Below are 12,323 nucleotides of genomic sequence, written 5' to 3' on the forward strand. Positions count from 1 at the left end.
CTTCTGAGTGCTGGGACTAAAGGTGTGCTCCATCATGCCTGGGTGCAAATTCTTTCTTTTAAATTAGGGAAGACACAAGAAGAAAAGAGAACTCTATTTCCAGGTAATTTGCGTGTAGGAGGGCAGAGAAATATCGAAAGTTGTTTCTGACGTATAGTATATATTGAACGGACCGTCTTGTTCTCTGCTCATTTTACTGACTCAGTTACTCAGTCAGTTTTGATGGAAAGCCTAACATGCACAGACAGTTCTCCCAGTGCATGAAGAAGGCCTGCAAACGGCAATGTGTCTCTATTTTCACTGGAATCAGGAATCAAGCAAGTATAGGGATAAGCATCCAGCCTGCTGACTGACACCTCTAGGGAAGGATGCACAGGCTTAACGTTTTAAAACAAGGGATTTAAATGCCTGTATTCCACTCAGACCTGCTCCAGTTTACCAGCTGAACAAATGGAGAAGTTATGGAAAAGACTTCTGAAGTTAAGCCAAATCTTTTTTTTTCCCCCCCTTTCCAAAATGATCTTGACAATGTAAGAACATTTTCAAAAGTAGCTTTAAGGAAAAGAAAAAACCGGGCGGTGGTGGCACATGCCTTTAATCCTAGAGCTTGGGAGGGAGAGATCTCTGTTGAGTTTGAGACCAGCCTGGTCTACAGAGTGAATTCTATGACATCCAGGGCTATACGAAGTAAAACCTGTCTCAGAAAAATAGGAAGGAAGGAAGAGAGAGGGGGGGGAGGGAGGGAGGGAAGGAGGAAAGGAGGGAGGGAGGAAGGAAGGAAGGAAGGAAGAGAGGAAGGGAGAGAAGGAAAGGAAGAAAAAAAGGAAGAAAGAAAGGAAGAGAAAAAAAGGAAAAGAAAAACTCAAAACCAAATACACTATGCTTTCTGTGTGCCAGCCTGTGTTTTACAGACTGGATATATTTGCCATTGTCAGTCTTCACAGCTTGGTGGCAGCGAATGTACCCATTTTAAAGAGGGAGAAGGCTGAGATACAGTGCTCAAGTCACACAAAGGACAAGTCACCCAGCCAGGAAGCAAAGGGGCCAGGATGGGCCCCTGAGGGAGCAGGATCCTCTACTCTCTGCCGCTCCACAAATGTTCCTTCCTCAGAGACTACACCTGTGCACAGCACCTGTCCTGGAGTAATGCTGACCCACTAGTGCGATTTCAAATGTTTTGGTCCACATAAGGTTCGGTGTGTACCTCCAAAGCCAGGTGCCCATCATCGTGCATGTACGTGTCTATCACAGAGGAGAGGAGTGTAGGAGATACTCCTTGCATCAAATTAGACTGCCTGATAGACTGGGCTGGCTTCTCCCACCCACCCAGGGCTGTTCTGTTTGGAGAGCTAGAAATTAGAGTCTGATCCAATCCTTGTATTTCTTTAAGGGTGATTTTGATCAGTGTGGCTATCAGACACAAAGTCACCAGCCTTACCTACGAGTGCAACCAAGTGCGGCAGGCAAAATCTGTTTGCCAAGGCAATTAACTCCAAGGGGTCCAGGTCCAAGTTGGGCGACAACTGCTTGGTGTAGAGGTATTCCAACACCGCCTGCATGGACATCTTGTTTATACTGGGGAGATGCACCTGCAACAGTGTAGACAAGGCTCAGTGCTGCTGCAAGAACTGGGGACTGCCCACCTTCAGGCTATGGGGCTTATAAACATCCTAGCCACGTGACCCGATGCTGGACAACTGCAGGCATGGCTCTGAGGCTGTGCTGAGAGGGCCTTCCATAGTTATGGCTGTAAACCTGTTTGATTTGTTGGTTGACAAAAGAACGTTGCTACCTGGCAGAGCCTGGGGTGGAATTTTTTTTTTTTTAATGGCTATTTGGGCCTATATATCAGACAAATGGGTCGTAAATGTGTTATGACATTATGGGCCCTCCCTGCCAAGGAGACTGAGAAATCATCCGGCAATGTGACATGGATGGGGAACTGGTACAGACGTGACAGAGCCCCTCTCTCAAGTGGCCAAACACAGGAGGAATGACCACAGCAGCTGCCACAGTGACACCCTGTGTACTGATGACACTCCTGCATCTGCCAGCACTGTGTCTATACCTCAGTATATTTTCCCACAATCCCATGGACCTGGAACTACAGATGTGTTTCTGGGTCCCCGCACATCTAGAGTGGCCACAGGGCTCCTGGCCTGGCACACCTGGAGAGTACAGTTTTGGTTGGGTGTGGGGCACAATCCCCTGCAGGAGACCCACAGCCTCTGTCCCCTGTGTCTGGAGCTGTTATTTACAACACATGTTACACTCTCTGAGAGGTGAGGGGAATGGGCCGGGGCCTCAGTCCTATATGGGAGAGGGGGACAAGGATCAGTGTACTGGGGGTACACACTGTATTTCAGATCTTCACTAACCCCATGTGGTGGTTGGAACAAAAATGGATCCTACAGGCTCATAAGGAGTGGCACTATTAGGAGACGTAATCTTGTCAGAGTAGGTGTGGCCCTATTGGAAGAAGTGTGTCGCTGGAGGTTGGTTTTGAGGTTTCGGAAGCCCGAGCCATGTCCAATGGCTCGATTGCTCGATTGCTCTTTCTTCTGCCTGCTGATCAAGATGTAGAACTCTCAGCTATGTCTCCAGCACCATGTCTGCCTGCGTGCCATCAAGCTTTTCACCATGGCGATAATGGACTAAATCTCTGAACTGTAAGCTACTTCCAATTAAATGTTTTCCTTCCTAAGAAGTACCGTGGTCGCCAGGTGTTGGTGGCACACACCTTTAATCCCAGCACTCAGGAGGCAGAGGCAGGCGGATCTCTGTGAGTTCGAGGCCAGCCTGGTCTCCAGAGCTAGTTCCAGGACAAGCTCCAAAGCTACACAGAGAAACCCTGTCTCGAAAACCAAAACAAAACAAAAAAACAAAACAAAAAAAAACCCAAAACAACAACAACAAAAAGAAGTACAGTGGTCATGGGTCATGGTGTCTCATAACAGCAATAGACACCTGAGCTAAGACACTCCACAGGGTAGGAACTGACATGGTACAGAATGGCACCCCTTGTTTTTCAGACTGGAATGTCACTTGGTAGAAGCTTCAGCGCCCAGCTTTTCACACACTGTCTAATAAGACTCTTACATCTGTCCTAAGAAGGAGAGGCTATTAATTTTGCTACTTTATGGACAAGGACATAGCAGTCAAGGAGGCTAAGTTTTGTGTCCAAGGTCGTAGGGCTAGTCAGCAATGACTGGGATTTAAATCCAGGGAGTGCAATTCTGAAGTCCATGCAATGTTGTGTAACCTGGAGTCTCCTTATGCTGACGCTCTAGGTTGCAGAGCAATAAAGCCTTGGATTTCATAAGTAGTTCTGGGAACCAGGGTTCTAATTCGAAAGAATGCACTGTTAAAGACTTCTTAACTCTGACACTTAACAAAACAGAATACAGTGTATAAAATACACATCACCAAATATGTGTGTGTGTGTATTAAGTAGGGTTCCATCTCTGTATATACATGGTTACATTTGTGCTGTAGGATTAGTCACTTCCTATATAAACACATACAAGGAGAGGCTGCTGCAAATGCACCTGCACATGCATGCCTGTATCTCCTTTACATTCTATGTGGGCTCATGGATGACCTTTCCAGAATAAAGCTATTGCCGTTTTCGATGTTATTCTCCTGGGTAGTCACTGAAGGAATATACTTCTAGGGAGAGTTATCCGGTCAACACGTCATGAGGAAGGCTCCGAACAAGCCCCTATTAAGTCCCTATTAAGCAGTTCATCCCCAGCCCTCAGACACAGGCATGGAAAACAGTGATGGCTTCGGTAAATAAGCATCTGGGTTGTTATTACCGACCATCATTTCAAGTTTCCAGGACAACCTCTGTCGTGACAGAATGTGAGGAGTCAAAACTGATATTATAATCTTAAAATAGCACCAGGCTAAGACTGTCATTTGCTGCTGACACTTCCACCTCTCCTGTCCCTTTGGTTTCCAGGGACAGACTGTAACAACACATGCTGGTTCATTTGTGATGTGTCGACATTATAACATTGCTCATTCCTTTCGCCCAGCTCTGTCACATAGTAGTAATTTCTTTCCCTGTGCGTCTAACCTTGGGCATACTTGTGTGTTTGCTTGCACACACATACATGTTTAAAGGCATATGCATTTATGTTGTACCAATAACAACCTGACAGAAGCCACAGGCTCCTCCATGTGTGTCAACACACAGTGAGATTTCCTCTCTAGCATGGTGTTTGGATTCATTAGGTACTTGAATGCCAAGGTGCAAAACTTTCATATTTAACCTACTTTATAGTAAGAGCATCCGTGCTTTATAAAATGTTAAGAGCTATAATTGCAGGTGTCAGGGCAGAGAGCTGTGCTGTCTCAGCTATGGGGATCTGCTCTTTCAGAAATGGAGGTGTGCAGAGTGTCTTGAGGGGACAGGGTAAGAGTGTGTGAGTTGGTCCAGAGGTATGCCAAGACGTGGCCCAGGGGCACACCAGTAAGTACTGTGTGACCCTCAGAAAGTCACCCACACTCTCTGACCCTCAGGTTCCTGACCTGAGACTCAGGAAGAACGTGGAAAGCATGCCACAGTTACTTCTTCACTGAGATTGGATTTTGAAGCCTCTCCGGTTACCTTGGCCCTGTATGCGAAGAGCACTTTCCAGGCTGTTCAGTAAAGTCAAAATGGTCATTGGAAAGACTGATGTGACAAGGGACATCCTAAGTAGAAAGGAGTTGTTTCTGGGAACTCTCATCTGATGAAAGTTCAGTGAGCATGGCCCTGCTTCCCAGCATTCCTGGTGTCCTCAGAGGGCTCTGATGTGTGTAATCACCAGAGACCAGCTGCTTCCCTTTTGCTAATATGACGTCAACACCTTTGAAGTGATGACTCATTTTGGCAGGTTATCTTAGGGACCCCTTAGGGGCAATCAACAAATGAGAAGAAATACAAAACACTTTCATAGCATGTATTTCCCCCTCATTGCTGATAGCTTTTTATAAAGCATAACAAAACCCAAATCCGGTTTCTGTGATCTCTTATAATTAACCATCTAACAATGGGGAGATCTACTTACAGCCCCCGAAAATAACCCAAGAACAGAGCCACAAGACAGAGAACAAGACGTCCACAACCCACTTATTCCAGAAAACACTAGAGTGACTGAAATGAAGAGAGTGTTACTGCCATCAGTGCCTGTATTCCTCTTTAGTTGGTTTAATGTTGTCATTGTGAAGATTTAGCTCAGACCATTAGGCTTGTCATTAGAGTCGGTCTCACACAGAGTGAGCAAGTATTCTAGAGCTAGCCCACTGCTTACCCGAACCTGGCAAACATTTGAAGTGAACTGCTGGCTGAGTGCCTCAATGGGAAAGAATGAGGCTTACTGTTGCATTAAAAGTAACGAAGGAAAGAAGTAAAATAGAAATGTCTTCTATACTAAATGATAAGATTTAATCTAACATTCATGGCCCACTGTCCTTTTTTTTCTAGATACACATGTATAAGGGTCCTCTCTGTACCCTGAAAAAAAATGGGATGACTTTCAGGGGGGTAAGTCGGAGTTCCCCAAGACAAAACAGATGTAAAAGATGACTGAGAAGGGCTAGAAAGACAGCTCGGTGGTCAAGAGCATTGACTGCTCTTGTAGAGGACTGGAGTTTGATTCCCAGCACTCATGCCATGGCTGACACCAGTTATAAGTCCAGATCCAGGATATCTGACATCCTCTTCTGATGTCCTGTGTGTCTACACACAGGTAGACATCACACATAGGCAAAGCACCCATATACAAAAAAATAAAAATAAATACATCTTTAAAAAATCAACAACTTTAAAAAGATGACCTAGAAAGGCTAATTTCTGAGAATAAGGATGCAGCAAAGGGCAAAGTCCTTCCTGGAGGGTTTCATGACCATTTCACAAGGTTCCCCTCTATCTGTGACCACTGTGGCTTCCCTGTCTTAGATTAGAAGATGGGCTGGCAGCTTCTTCATTTTGTTTTGTTTTTTAAAGACAGGGTCTCTCTGTATAGCCCTGGCTACCCTGGAACTTGCTCTGTGGACCAGGCCAGCCTAGAACTCACAGAGATCTGCCTGCTTCTGCATCCCCAGTGAAGGAACCAGCTTCCCTTTTGGCAGCCATAACGGCCGAACACGTGTTTCTATGACCTTGCCCTAGACACTAGAAAGTCAGATTCCTGTCTCGTGACAGGGAACCAATCAGAAGTTAGGTGGTGGCGCTATGCTTTATGGCTCTGGGTGTGCTTTACGGACAAGCACACGGCAATGACGTAGAGAGCATAGCAACCACCCTGGGAGAGCCTATGGGCCATAACAACCAGTTGACCAATCAACACAGGGCAAGCCCTCCAAACCTGGAGGCACACCAATCGTGAGCCTGTGCATACCCCTAGACACGCCCCTTACGCTGCCCTATAAAGATCTGTACGCAGCGGCTTCAAACCTTCTTTTCTAGCTGTCCGCCATGGCGGGTGGGTGAAAGACCCAAGCTAACATGGGGTTAGCTCGTTAAATTACAATAAAGCCTCGTGCAGTTTGCAGCAAGCTCTCGAATCCGCCTGGTGATTGGGGTGACCGAGAACGTGGCCTGGGACCCCGGATACTTGAGTTTTCGGGGGTCTAACACCAGTGCTGGGATTAATGGTGTGCACAAGCACTGCCCAGTGGCTGGCACCTTCTTAATCTAGAGCTGTTATGGTACAAGCACCCTCATCCCCAGTGAGAAAATTTAATAAGGGTGGCAACATTTGCTGGGCATTACCTATGCTCCAGGCATGGCACATCCATGCCCATGCTTTGACTGCCCTCGGGAGAACATTTGCTTGCCATTCTCACTTAATAGATAAGGACATAGGTTTAGAGAAGGCTGACCACTGGCCCCAGGTCACAGTCACACTAAGATAAAAGTTAATGGACACCTCTTATGGTCTGTTTTTAGAAACAGAGAGAAGGGACAGGAAATGGAAATGTTAACAGTGGATGGCATTGCTAAGGCTTGTGGAATTTTGGTGACTTGGTTAGTGGTCGTTTGGTTTTTTTTTGTTTTTTGTTTTTTTTTTTAATTCCCAGTGACTGCAATCTCTGCCTGTATTAGTCTTAGCTTCAGTCCTCAGAGGCGAGGGCTAGGACCTAGGTTCCTTCCAGATTCCCTTTGAACAAATGGCCACTTCCAGTGGGTCCGTTACCATGTAAGGCATGTGTGTGTGTGTGTGTGTGTGTGTGTGTGTGTGTGTGTGCGTGCGCTCACACGCATAAGGGATGTGTGTACTCACACGGGAGCTGCTAGGTCTTGGTTACCTCTGCTGCACATGTTAATCTGGAGAGATTAGAGGTCCCTTCTGTGAGGGGATAAAGGAGATTAGCTTCAGCGCTGACACTGTTGCTCTGTTGCCTGGGGTCCTGACCTTCATCTTTAGGCTCCACTCACATAAAGATGCCACCAGCAGGTGAGGTGGGGCTAGAAAGCTAAGGGACAGCACACCAGAAAATGCCCATCACAGCAGGTCAGATGGAGGGGGAGCTACCCCAATCTTTCGTCAGCATCAGTGCCAACCAGTCTACAGTGTTAGCACGGACTAAATGCTCAGGAATTAACTTCCTAAACAGACTCTCAGAACTACATCTGGGTCATTTTTGAGTGCTTGACTGAGGGGGACTCAGAAAGTTGAAGTCGCTTGTTCTAGGCCATCCAGCCTGGGGGTGAAGAGTTATGTTTGGGTCATGGGCACCCTTTTCTGTGCAGCCTCTATGCACGGAGAAACCTTCCTTTGAGCCTCTCTCACCTTTGAGCACACAGGAGGGAGATTTAGCAAATCAAAGAGCTTCCTGATCTCCTAAGGATGCACAAGAGGTTGCTGGGTTAATTCTGAAGTCTTCCGCCCAAAGGGCAGGGCTCCTTTTCTGGGGTCTGATTCAGCAGCAGCTGTGTTTTTTTCTGGAAGCAGGAGAATGGCCCAATGACCTTTTCAGGCCCCATCCATTCCTGGCTTGTGATTCTAGGATTCTGTTTCCCTACTTGGAGATGCAAATGAAGGCTCCTGGGACACCGTGGGAGTGCTCCCCTGGGAGCACCCCTTTTGAAAAGTTAGCCTTTGTTTTTAGTATTTCTTTTGAAAGTTGGGAAGAGATGCTGAGATAAGCAAGGCTAGCCCCTAAGGACAATAAACTTGATGGGGTGTCCCCGTGTTATTTTTTAGAAAAAAAAAAAAGTTAAGTAATATTGCAAAACTCAACAGAAGTGCCTGCTCCACTCATACTTAGAGATGCTTGAATGGATTCCTCCTCCTCCTCCTCCTCCTCCTCCTCCTCCTCCTCCTCCTCCCCCTCCTCCTCCTCCTTCTTCTTCTTCTTTTTGTTCCAGCAAAAAGTTTGTACAAAGATAAAGACGGTGTCTTTGAGACACTGCCTGAGACGTTCTAAGGCCTGTCTTTTGTTGGATAGGACCGTTCTGCTTCTGCTAGATCTACACGATTTCAGAAGTGTGTCCAGCGCACTGAGGACTCAACCAACTTTCATTTCCTTACACAAAACAAACACTCCTAGCCACTCCCCTCTCTGCCCCCTCCCCCCAGCAAGATGGGAAAATTGGGGCTGAGCCTCCAATGCTGTGGCTCACAGCTGGACCTCTGGGATCACTAGGAACAGCCATCAGGGTGCAGATGACATGCCGAGGCACGACTGGGTTGGGCAAGGTCTCCTGTCTGGCTAAAGAGAGTGCTGGTCCTCCATTGACGATGGAGGAACTTTTTACTTCCCCAGAGAAGACTCTGATAGTATCACTCCTGTCTTGTTGATGTTTGTTAGAAAGCATGGCCAATTATGACTCTTGAGTGGGAGAAAGGCGTGAGAAAGGGGTGAGAATGCACCCTAAGCACCCTATGCTCTCCCACTGGTGACCAGCAACCTGCTGCTCCTCAGGGCTACAAGACATAGCAAGTATGATTTCACACTAACACTCGGCCTGAGGAACTATTTCACGGAAGCTGTTGAAGGGGAGTCATCTGGCTCAACTTACACGTTCTGGGCTTCCAGGGTACCTACCTCACTGTTGGCGCTTTCCACAAAGGAGCCCCCGAACATGGCGGCCATCCACTCGCAGCTACAGATCAGCAGTGGCTTGTGGGCACTGATGGCTCCATCATCCAAGGTAAACGTCACGTCTGCCAAGGATGGAGGAAACAAAACCATGAGCCAGGTTTGCCAGGGGTTTCACCAGCCTTCTACTCCGTGTACATCCATCAAGGTGTAGCTCTCACTCCCTCTTCCAGGTTTACTGATCCTGCTTCAACCCATACTTGTGACACATCCAGCTCCCACATCAAGGAATCTCCCTTGAAAAATTGCACACAGGATCATAACACAAAGTCCCAGGGCCAGGAAGCAGTAGCAAGGAGAGGATTGCCTTTTTGTGTTTTAGATTTGGGGTTTGTACTGCGTTTGACACATTTACATAAGGACAATCCTGGTGCTAGAAGATGAGTTGAAACATGAAATCCACATATGTTTCATAGATACCTTGTATACTCAGCTTGTAAGTAATTTCAATTAACATTAGACATGGTTCATTGTTTCATTGTTTCATTTGCTGTATATTTGTCTGATCACCTTTTAAATTAACATTCACTGTTGCCTTTGTACCACCTTGCCCAGTGATTGGGATACATGTTTTTACTTTAATTTTGTCCTGTCAAGACAGACATGAAGTTTCTGGCATGCTGACATTCAAAAGGTTGGAAATCTGGAGCATTTTAGGCCTTGGATTTTCAGACTGGGCATGGGTGCTCAGCATATACAAGGCTTGTTTAGCTAGCTCTTGTTACTGTATGGTTGCATGTGCCCTAGGTATCTATCTACCCCTCCCCTCGCCCCACCCCTGTGTGTGTGTGTGTGTGTGTGTGTGTGTGTGTGTGTGTGAACTGATAGTGACACTTCATTCCCATTCATTTCTTCGTCATGAAGCTCCTAAGAACACAACATTTCAAAGAAGTGCACCATGATTTATTGTAGCTAAAAGAGAAAAAAAAAATAGAACAATGTTCTGATGCCATCCATTACCTAGCTCAGATGTCTCGGTCATCCCTGAGTGACATGCCATGGCCTGTCTCTCATAAACGAGTCCTATGTGGACCCCCATTCTTGCTTGGCTCTATCTGGCCAGTTGCAGACAGGGATTAAGTCAACTCTAATGTCTACCAGTTCATTGAGTACAGATTTGCAACACATTCCTTTCAGCAATATCAGAGCTGCTTCCACACCATGGCAACCAGTGTTTGTAGTAAAAGTTACCCACCCCTTGCTTTAAAATGAATAGAGTATCAGGTCTTGGAATGTGTAGTACCTTGTGGCAGGGATTATGGGAGAAAAAAAAAAAAAAAACGAAAATAGAGGTAGCCCAGTAAACAGAACTCAGGAAGTCGACTTCTTGCAGTGAAGTCCACTTACACCCACACCCACGTCCAGAGACGAAGGTTCTAGAATAAAAATAGTATACATGTAGCAGACAGAACAAGGCAAAGGTCAGTAAGTCAGACCGGATGCAGTCCCTAGAGGGTTTGCTCTTGGAAGGACACCAATGACTTCGTGTGGCATTGTTACCGGAGATGAAAGAAGAAAGATCAGGGCCCAGGAGTGCAAGGGCACAAGTCGGGCAGGCAGCTGGGGGTGGTGGTGATGGAAGTGGTAATGCAGCTTGCCTCTGGGACTTCAGTGACCTCAGGACCAGAGATCAATGAGGCAGGGACAATGGAGAAGAAAGGAACAATGGACACTGGTCACAGAACAGGTCCTGAAGCCAGGCAGTTCAAGTGTCAAGCCCCTGGAGAGAGGCTCAGGGTCACCCGATCTACCCTGAGCACTGGAGGTTGAGGGACTAGGTTTGTGTGGTGGCCAAGCTTGGGGTTCTTGTCCTCACTGTTATCACTTAACTGACCTCGTGACCTGGCCTCTCAGTCCCTTGTTTCTCAACGTCTGCAATGTTGAAAGTCTATCTCTTGGGTCTGATAAGGATTAGGCCAAGATAATCCTTATTGTCTTTATTCGATTTCATGCTAGCGTTTAGCTAGCAGCTAGTATGTGATGACCCCCCCGCCCCCGCCCCAATCTCATGCTCTGTTTAGCTAATGGATGGCTCGCTGTGCCCTGCTCACCTGAGAAGGTGCCCTTGCTGAGACACTCTTTGATCCGGTTGGCTTTCCTGACGTGGAAGGCTTTCGTGATCTCCTGGTTCATGAAGGCTTCCTTGTTCATGATATTCTCCACCATCATCCTCAGGTCGAACATCTCCAGGACCTCGGCCATCTGAGCCAGCCCCAGCAAATCTTTCTCCTTCTCGTCCAGCTGCCCAGTGTAGAGGAATCGCAGCAGGGTCCGGAAAGGGCCCGACTGCATTGACGAGTCCAGCCTGACTACGGTCACTGGGCCTACTCTCTTAGAAATGGGGTTGACCCGCGCCTCCCTGTGCATGCTGACAAACCCCTTGCTCCAGCCAGTCAGGGCCTGTGCCTCGGAACCCGAGGCCTCCGTCTGCAAAGCCAGGCTCTCTAGCAGGTCCTGGACTGAAGAAGCTCCTGGGCCAGCAGCCTGAAGGGTCCTCTGGGAGCTTTTCTTCCCTTCCTCGGCTGGGCCAATGCTCTGCGTCCGCCCCTGAAAATCCCTGCATGGCATCTCCTCCCCAGCGCCGCCACCCCAACCGGGGGATTCTTCACACTCCATTAAAAAAAGGTCGTAGAATTTGGAAGAGGAGGTAGCGAGGTAAATGCGGTGGGCAAAGATGTGCTCCTGGCCCTGGAGAACAAAGAGGACATCGGCACATAGAGGGTTGTCCAGTAAACAGGCGGCATCGCTTGTCCCCGCGGACGGACACTCGGGGACCTTGATGACCGGGGGAGGGGCTTTCGGAGGTAGGAAGGGCGCCTGAAGCAGAGGCTTCTGGACTTTTTTCAAGTGGGATTTCCAGAACTGCAGGTGCCGGCGGGAGATGAGGGCTGCCCGGATGGCATTGTCGAACACATCCTTGATGCCAAACTGATCAAACACGCTGGTCTCGTAGTAAGGGATGCCAAGTTCCTTCGCCACCTCTCGGCCTTTTTCTGGGGGCAAAATGTCACCTCTCTTTATGGGCCTGAAATAAGAAAGAAAAAAAAACCCCACATATAATCAACTTTCTTTCTGCAGGTGGTTGGGGGGATGCCATCTAAATTCTAAATCTCTAGTTGAGTCATACAATTAAAAACCCAGTCACTTCTTAAATTTTTATGTTTAAAATCCTGTAAGGGTCTTGAAAACTGACAACCAACGGACATTCCAAGATAAAGGGTTTATGA

At 47.4% G+C, this 12,323-nt stretch overlaps 1 protein-coding gene across 3 annotated transcripts in view; it reads right to left on the reverse strand.

The window, feature by feature from the left end:
- Rhobtb1 (Rho related BTB domain containing 1) overlaps positions 1-12,323 on the reverse strand; it is a 71,011-nt gene that overhangs the window by 10,710 nt on the left and 47,978 nt on the right. For all 3 annotated transcript variants that reach the window (XM_027395067.2, XM_027395072.2, XM_027395068.2), the window contains 3 exons: positions 11,148-12,121; positions 9,043-9,161; positions 1,439-1,589 (listed from right to left, as the gene is read on the reverse strand). In XM_027395067.2, the coding sequence (XP_027250868.1) occupies positions 1,439-1,589; positions 9,043-9,161; positions 11,148-12,121 (1,244 nt within the window). The remainder of the gene's footprint in view (positions 1-1,438; positions 1,590-9,042; positions 9,162-11,147; positions 12,122-12,323) is intronic.

This window comes from Cricetulus griseus (assembly GCF_003668045.3).
Source record: "Cricetulus griseus strain 17A/GY chromosome 1 unlocalized genomic scaffold, alternate assembly CriGri-PICRH-1.0 chr1_0, whole genome shotgun sequence".
NCBI classification, from domain to species: domain Eukaryota; kingdom Metazoa; phylum Chordata; class Mammalia; order Rodentia; family Cricetidae; genus Cricetulus; species Cricetulus griseus.